Source organism: Saccoglossus kowalevskii, chromosome 4 (genome assembly GCF_978046115.1).
Source record: "Saccoglossus kowalevskii chromosome 4, keSacKowa6.1, whole genome shotgun sequence".
Taxonomy (NCBI): Eukaryota; Metazoa; Hemichordata; class Enteropneusta; family Harrimaniidae; genus Saccoglossus; species Saccoglossus kowalevskii.
In genome coordinates this window covers 13,396,073-13,405,161 of record NC_140644.1, presented here as the reverse complement: position 1 = coordinate 13,405,161, position 9,089 = coordinate 13,396,073, and the positions used below count along the sequence as shown (strand labels likewise).

General features: G+C 32.1%; 1 protein-coding gene across 1 annotated transcript in view; it reads left to right on the top strand.

Annotated features, from left to right (window-relative positions):
- Window positions 1-2: 2 nt before the first annotated feature.
- The window catches only part of LOC100375867 (sorting nexin-25-like), a 26,554-nt gene continuing 17,467 nt past the window's right edge, over window positions 3-9,089 (top strand). The window contains exons 1-8 of the mRNA XM_006816478.3: window positions 3-66; window positions 1,132-1,503; window positions 2,190-2,268; window positions 2,370-2,454; window positions 2,898-2,955; window positions 3,935-4,008; window positions 4,474-4,649; window positions 5,412-5,598. Coding sequence (XP_006816541.3) covers window positions 1,291-1,503; window positions 2,190-2,268; window positions 2,370-2,454; window positions 2,898-2,955; window positions 3,935-4,008; window positions 4,474-4,649; window positions 5,412-5,598 — 872 coding nt within the window. The 5' untranslated portion in view covers window positions 3-66; window positions 1,132-1,290. The remainder of the gene's footprint in view (window positions 67-1,131; window positions 1,504-2,189; window positions 2,269-2,369; window positions 2,455-2,897; window positions 2,956-3,934; window positions 4,009-4,473; window positions 4,650-5,411; window positions 5,599-9,089) is intronic.

The window sequence follows — 9,089 nt, the reverse complement described above, 5'->3', positions numbered from 1 at the left end:
ACACTGAGGGCGCAAACAGGAAGACAATATTATCCCTGTTGCGAAGGTCAAGTTCGATTTACAGTGGTGAGTAGATGAAATAACACATATTTTGTAAACACTCACAGAACGATTTGTAAAAGTTTTAAATTCTACAAACCTAACTCACACTTGAAAATAACATTATAAATTTGAACATAGACCCTGTGATTTGAACCGAATATTCGTTCCTCATCCTGCATTTGTAAATGTGTACGTATTGTGTATTCATATGCAATATTATAAAGGTATAATATCATCTTTTGTCGCTAAACTGAATTTATTTAATTCTTCAAGGCTCCTAGAAGTATCACCAAACGTATTTCCTTATTATTCCTCTGCTGTCAAAATATATATCGAATTATAGTAGTTATATTTAGGGTAAGGGTTATATAAATCTTATTTTACTTTCTATGTAACCATTGCCAATCTACATAACATAAATCTGTTTCAATCTGTTGTTGTCAAGTGTCCATGCAAATATACAGTGAGAAACAGAAAGCTGAGCCTTAATTTATAAACTTGCTGGTTTTCTAGTACTGATCATCAGTTTTCTTTCAAATTCAAATATTTGAAAGTGATTGGCTGGCTGTATGAGTTATTAAGATTGATAAAGAGATAAGATATTCATACATGTTGTAAAAATATGTAATCTGTGTTAATGGTAACTGTGATGATCCAAGATCACAATTCACACACTAACTCTGCTAGAAATGCTATGATTTTGGATCAGATATATAGAATCTCCTTATTTTGTACTGTACAGATACAAATAAATACATAATAAATAGGATTGGAATGGTTGCAGAAATGAATAAAGAAAAACAAATCATAATACATAAAATGTGAATAATTAGGTGGTCTCTCCAAGCATAAGTTGTCTTACTTGAAAGCTATAAAATATAAATTTACCAAGGTTTAATTCTGAAATAATGAAAAAAACTTTATCTCTGAAGTCGGGGAGTAATATTACTGTGCAATGCAAGTAATACATCACCCTATATCTGATCCACTTTGCGATGTGGGTCACCTGTTAAATATACAACACTCGTAAAATACATTGCTTGTTTACGAGAAATTTAAATGTATAATGCTGTATTGTTTATGTCATAGGAAGTTGTGTCAATTAATAATTGGCATAAAGGAGTAACCATTGGATGGAAAAGAGTATCATTGCGACCATGGAAACAGTCACCTGAGTAACTCACTAAAGATTATCACAGTATATGGTATATCTTGCTGATGAAACCAATGTAAATTGATGCAATAAACATGTTTATGTTGACAATGACAGTTGGCATCTTTGCTGTCATCTATCAGTTCGGAATTCTCTACAAGCTGTTCTGCATTGCGCTGTACCTGTGTGTTGGTGTACTTGGGTTTATCCTGGGTTTTGTTGTGGTGGCTTGCAAAGGGAGGAAGAGGAGACCTTCCCAAATGCCTGGCGACGCATCAGTTGCCAATGCATTGCTGTGTAAAATGGCAGTAAGTAGCATTGATAAAAATGGTTGTAAGGGACTGACCATTAGAAAATATGGGGTGGGGTAGATTTTGATAAAAAAATAAACTGCACAGAGAAAATTTGGTAGAATTTCAGTAAAAAGCACACATATTTGATTGAGGAAGCAAAAGAAATGCAACGTCATTCTGTGAAAAAATGTAGATCAAAGCTGACATTGGAACAAGAGGCTTTAAAAATTGGAATGATCATACTCTAATAAACAGTGACTTCCACTGATATCATGAATATGACGGTGATCGTCACCACTGGTATGGAAGTTTGAAAAGATAAAGTTATCTTCTATTTTGGGCCTGAATTATCCTTAATTTTTCTTGCCTTGCTGTCAGAATTGCAGTGGTGTGTTATTTTGGCTATCAATGAAAGCTTTCAGTGGATGATATGTTAATGTAAATTTTGAAGCATGTGATATAGGAGAACTTCCACATCATTTATTAGAATTTTGTGCAATATTTCTATTAAAATTATATTTTATACAATTTAGAAAATTGAATTATTCAAAGATTTATATGATATTACCTAAGTATCTCAGAATGAAAAAATAACAAGGATGCTTCTAATGATATCTCTTACTTATGCAAATTACTAAAAAAAATAAACTCACTATGGGTAAAAAGATGTAATACATGTATAGTGATATCTGTTTTCTTAGGAGTATTTGGAGCAAGATTCCCTCAGCAAACCAAGGAGAACGGTTATATCAAAGAATATGGATGAAGCTATAAAGGAAGGTGAGCTGTGATTGGTTGTTGCATGTATATGCTATATGTAAATCAATCTGTGATTGTTTGAACCATTTACAATAATTATATAATTTTTCTTTCTTTTTCAGTATTTGATTTGATAGTCCAGCATTACATTCTGATCTGGTACAGTGACCTCAGTCTGGATTCCAGTTCTTTCATAGCAGTATTAGAGTAAGTAATGACTTTTCTCTCTTATTGTTGAACCTTGATTATTAATTTTTTTTTCATTAGTGAATCATGTGTCATATCAACTGACTGATCAATTTTTCTATACCAGAGGCTCACTCTACGTTTTTATTTGAATGTGCCTTGTTTTTTGCTTGAATGTTTTGCTCTATGTATCCAAAGACTGTCAACTCTTCATTCTAATTATTAAGTTGCTATGAATTATGGCAAAAAAGTATGCAGTTTTAGTAAATTATCTAAGTCACAATACACAGTATATTTACAGTGATTACTTCTCTATGCGCTCTCATTTCTTCAACTCAAAGTAGAGTTTGGCAAATCACAAAGTTATTGTTTCAGGGATCTCCCACTTTTATTCACTTTTATCATATATTTGATGGGAAGATTTCAACTACCAGTAGTTTACAATCATAATTTTTCTATTCCAGAGATGACATGTGGGAATCAATAGAAAGATTAATGCATCGGTTTGCCAAAGTAGACCTGGTAAGTTGTCATCATTTATTTGCATACATCATTGTGATTGGCTGAATTTTTAATTTATGCAAGTATACATCTATTAAAGTTTTGCTCTGAGGAGTTTACAATAGACTTATCAGTGTTTTTATCTAGTGTGTAACCTATTTCATTATAGAAGGAATATATTTTAATAAGGCCAGAGAAAAAAATGTGCTTTCAGTACAAACAAAATATTGAGTAGGCAGTTGGGATTTGTATTCGATGTTAGCCCAGTTAACTGTTTTATTTACATAGTCAATTTCATGTCTTGAACTTCGGAGTTGAGAGGGTACCCATACTCAAGGCCAAAAATGATAAAATGGTCTTTGCATATAGGGATAACCCAGGCAATATTGAAGGGCACCGAGGCAAATTGCAATTCCCTTCTTGGCCTCTATGAAGTTCAAGCCCTAAAACATAATTTTTCTGAGACCTGTTGACATCTGCTGTTGATCATGTGATCATCATCTGGGTGTTCTCTCAATTTTTTTTTTTTGTAGGTAGAATAAAAAAAACAAAAAAAAAACAGACCACTGTAAAATACTTTATTTTTACTTGGAATTAATTTTTGCTGAAGGAACGATTCAGTGAAAACAAAATTCAGCGAATATACCTTTTTTCCTATATTTTACATTGAACTCGTCAAAAATCAGTGAAAAATACATTCCATACAAATCACCTAAAAAGTCTTTTTCAGCGAAAATTAATTCCAGCTAAAAAAAATAAAGTATTTTACAGTATTGGTAATTTGTAAAAAATATAAGTTTGAGTTTCACAGAAATGTGGGGAGGTAGGGTAATTGGAAAAACAAATATTGTTTCCCTTGACCTACTATAATTGAACTTGACAAAAGTAGTTGCAACAGCCTTCAATATGTGTCAGTACTATCGATTTATTCCATTCAGCATACTTTGTGGTATCCTTGTAATAACTTCATGTAATTGATGACATGTTGTTTTGTCCACAGGTCAGGTTCATTACAAAAGATACTGTTACTAAATTACACAGTCATTTCCAAGACTTGAAGCAATCAGCATCAAGGTACCGTACCATGCGTGATCAACCTTAAATTGCACTTCAGTAGAATAACAGTTACTGTGTATTCTCAGTTGTATTTATTTTGACCAATTTTCAAATTAAAATGGTGGCCAAAGTAGGATTAATGCTATTATGTAATCACAATGTAAAATGTTTCCATGGAAACAAGTTTGGAATTATGAATTTGTTGTGCTTTCAAAATATCCAGATTAAGTACATGTACAATTCAGTAGATATTGCACTGTCTGAATACATACATGCACATTTTACACTGTTTAGATACTCAGTAAAAAGAATATTTGCATATTCCTTGTTGCCAAATTTATCAATTACATTTATTTATTTGTTGCTTTAGATTATGGTTACATATATATATAGAACACACTTCTAATTCTAAAAAATCTTCATTTCAACCTAAATTTTAAAAAAACTACAAACTAAATTTGTTGTCTACTTGTCCATGTCTAGAAATCCTGATGACATCACGTCACCGTTCTACCTCCACCCATGCCTGAATAGTGAAGATGCTGAGTTAGAGTTTTTACGCAAAGCAGCAGATGTCCTTATATGGACTATGACGCCTAAGAGGATCGGAAAATGTGCCACGGCCAGACACCTTATAAGGGAAATAATAGCCTGCCAAGGTATCACTCAGTGAATATTTTTGAATAATTAAATTTGTTCACACCCAACATTTTTAATTTTTTTGTTTTATTCCTGTTATGTGACACTGAGTACATCAAATTACACATTCCCAGCATTCAGTGCTTTGTAAATCACAAGTAAGCACTTGTGTGGCGCGTCTATAGTCAAAATAAGCTGTATGTAAATGTGGTAATGTGTTTCTACCAGCACTTATGCTTATTTCTTTAGTAATGAAACCTGCAGAATACCAGAATAATTATGTGCAAGGAATTATGGGTATTATGGGTAATACAACTTCGTTCTGAATAAATGTCTCCAATTTTTGTCTCCAATCTCCAAGAAAATTTAGATGTGACATAAATCAATTTAACTCATCCAAACTTTTCTCCATTTTTTTCTTGTATTCTTCAATATTTCTGGAAATACACCATAATTTTGGAACCAATAGACAAAATATGAGTGAATTTTCAGTTTTTACTATTTTTGGCTATTTTTGTCCCAATCTTCTGAAGGAATGTGCAGACTATAAACGGGACAATGTTGTGAATTTGTGATGAAAATTTTTGTAGCAGTGAAACCTTACATTATTAAAGTCGTTGTTGTTCCATTTCTCATGTAATGAAACCGAGTAAGTGCTTGTTGTTCCATTCTTCCAGTTAGTCATAAGTAACCGAACACTTATATTAAAAGTAGTTTGTGTTTTATTTTTTATAAACAACTTCTTTATCCAATTCGGCATGTTTGTACTTTCTTTCCTCCAGTAATGAAACCATGTGTTGACATGATCTGTGACCCGGACTACATCAATCTGACCATACTGAGTCATTTGGAGTACAGAGAACAGTTGGCTGAAAAACATAAGAGAACATATGCATACGCTGCAAGTTATGAAGATTTTATTAAATTGATTAATGCCTGCCATGATATTGAAGAACTCAAACAAATCAGGTGAGACAGTATTTGATGTATGCATAAATAAAGTCTACTTGCAGAATTAAATTTATGAATTTTAATTGAAAATTGAAACAATTATTTCATTAACAAATTACTTACACATTTATTTGGCCTGATGAGGTCGCGTGAGTTGCGCTCTCCACGGTGCTCCCAACCCAACACATGCCTGACAGAACAATGTAGTTTTTCACTTACCCTGACGATTTTTTTGTCGGTACCAATCAAATTGCAGGAATGTCAGATAGTGACAGCCATCAAAGAGTAACCATTCATGGCAGAGTTTATTTGTTTGTTGACATAATGTGTAATAAGGTGCTGGAAAATTTCCGCCCAATGTTTATCATCTTGTTGAAAACAGTCTGTGATTTTTGCCGACAATGCAAACACTGCTTTGATTGACAGTGTTACCAGAACCACCAAAATGAATATTCATCACAAGAAATTGTGAACTTTGCAAATTTGCAGTATTGATTTTGCCGACGAGACATACACTACTCTGTCAGGTGTTAGTGAGGTCTGATGACATTCAGCCGGCGAGGGCCTACTCATGCCTACTTGTCAGGCTAACATTTACTCAGTACACCAAAGTCAAGTAAGCCATATACTTATTAACATTTTTATTCTTGTGCATTAATTAGAATGTTAGAATGGCCTATGTCATTGTACATGCTCATACATTGTGTAACTACCATTTGAATTTATAAATAAATAAATATTTATTTATTATTAACAGCACCAGACCATCGCAACGTATTGTGTTCAATAGGATTTCCATGAGACTTATTCAGTGTGTATTGCATTGTTTGTTGACACCAACATTTAAACATGCATTATACTTTACTTTATTGACATCATTCTGTTTGAAGAGAACATACAGTCAAGTGCTAAACTAATAATTAAAATTAAAAAAAAAAGGAAGAAATTAATATGTAGTTTAAATAAATACATATTTAAAATTATGAAATATTGATATATATATTTAAAATGCTCCACATTCTCTAATATAGTTCGCAAGTTCCTTATCTACATTGCTCATAATGTATATGAACTTGTCATCTGGTTTCATCAAATTAAAATATGGATGTATATGAGCAATTTTTCCAAACAGCTGACATCTTGCATTTTTATGACTTGGACAATCAATCAGGAAATGGAATTCATCCTCCACTGCATCCGTATCACACTTTTTGCATACCCTTTCTTCAAACTTTATTTTTGGTCTAACATGCCTACCCTTCTCTATCATTAGACCATGGTCACTTATCCTGAATTTACAGATACTTTTTCTATAGTGGGGGTCTTTAATTTGTGTTAAATACTGTTCCATTTTGAATTCATTTTTGAATTTACAATAAGTTCTTAATTTATTATTTTCACCTGATGATGATTTTTTTGAGGTTATTTGTTTTTTCCATAATTCAATATAATTCTTTTCTATTTGGCTACTTATTTGTTGTATATTTTTGTTACCTCTACTCCAAAATCCATTTATTTCACTTCCTATTATTTCCTGTACTGATTTTGCCCATTTTAGCTGATTATTAATATTGCATGTAATTGCATCATTTATTAGGATGTGTTTTTTGGTATTGAAAATATTATGCCAATATCTAATCATCATTTTATTTATAAAGACTGATATTGGTTGTCTGCCCAGTTCACCACGCACCGCTAAGTTTGTTGACGCCTGATTAACTTGTAGTAACATTTTAGACATTTTAAGGTTGAGCATTTCTGGGTAACTTCTATCTGTGTATTTTTCTGAACCCCAAATCTCACATCCATAAGTCAGAATGGGTCGAATTACATGGTCAAACATGTTTATCCAAGTTGGTATACTTATATTAGTTGATGTAGTAATTAATTTCTTAATATAGAAAAAAGTTTTCAATGCCTTTTTATATAATTTTTCTTTTGCTAAATCAAAATTTCCACTAGGTTTAAATTCTATGCCTAAATATTTATAATTTCTAACTATATCTAATTCTTCATTTTTATAATGAAAGATAAACTTATGGTTCAATAATTTTCCACTTTTATTGAATACCATTATTTTTGTTTTTGTAGTGTTTACCTCAAGGTTCCACTTACTGCAGTATTGAGATAATTTATTGAAACAGTTTTGTAAACCTGAATCTGTTTCAGATATGAACACAAGGTCATCTGCATATAATAAACTACCAATTGATATATCATTTAGCTTAACAGGTTTACATGACTCATCTAACTCACTTGGCAAATCATTTAAGAATAAGTTAAAAAGCATTGGGCTGATGTTACATCCCTGTCTCACCCCTCTGAGTGATTTGAAATCATTTGTTAATCCATTGTTTAATTTTATGCTATACTTAACATCATTATACATGTTTTTAATTACATTATATATTTTTCCATTAATTTTATTTTTTAATAATTTGTAATAGAGCCCTTTACGCCATATGCTATCGAAAGCCTTTCTAAAATCCACAAATCCAACAAATACTTTGTTTAATTTACCATTTGTTTGGTTTATTTGATTGGTATTGCTCCTATTATTTATATATTTATCAATTATTGTTTTAAGAATGAACATGTTATCTGTTGTTCTATAACCTGGCCTGAAACCAGCCTGACATGGATTTAAAATGTTATTTTGCTCAACATGTATATGAAGTCTACTATTAATCACAGATGTAAATAGTTTTGACAAACAACTTGACAGTGCTATTCCTCTATAATTACTTGGATTATTCTTATCACCTGACTTGTAGATTGGCTTGATTATGCTACTTCGCCAACTATCTGGAAATTTACCTGTATTAAATTTACCTGTATTTAAAATGATATTATATGATGACTGTAATGTTCATATACTCAGAATAATGTCATGATGACATAACACCCTCTATAGTTCAAATGTACTTGAATTTGAATATCATGTATCAGGGTCATAAGTGAAATAAAGTAGTTCTACACCGGTAATCAGTGTCATCTGGTTGCATTTCTTTCGTACTCAAATCCTACACTGGCGACGAGGATGCTCACTATTTCTATGTATGCATATTCAAATTGAAACAAACTATGAGAAAAGTAACAAATATTAACAAAATAATAACAAAAGGCAAGGTCACCAGAGTTTTAACTATGTTTAGTTCTATTTCAGATGCTTGTCAATAATAAGATAATTATTGTCTAATTTAAATGATACCAACATGCAGTTTATTGTGTAACACTATGAATCTCTTAAATTCACGAGAGAAATTTTCATGATTTTCACAAAATGTCATCTATTCACTACGTTCAATTACCCACCATAGACTCCGGTCAGTCAAATTGAACTGTAGGCATTAATCACCGATTCTGCCGGTGACGGAGAGATAGAATCTAGGTCAGGGGAAGCCTCATGACCCCAAGATTCTTTTACCCCTTACGTCACAAACCCACGTGACCGAGGCCACATGGCAGCGCCATAGGCAGCCGTACAATCACTCTTCTTTCATCTCCGC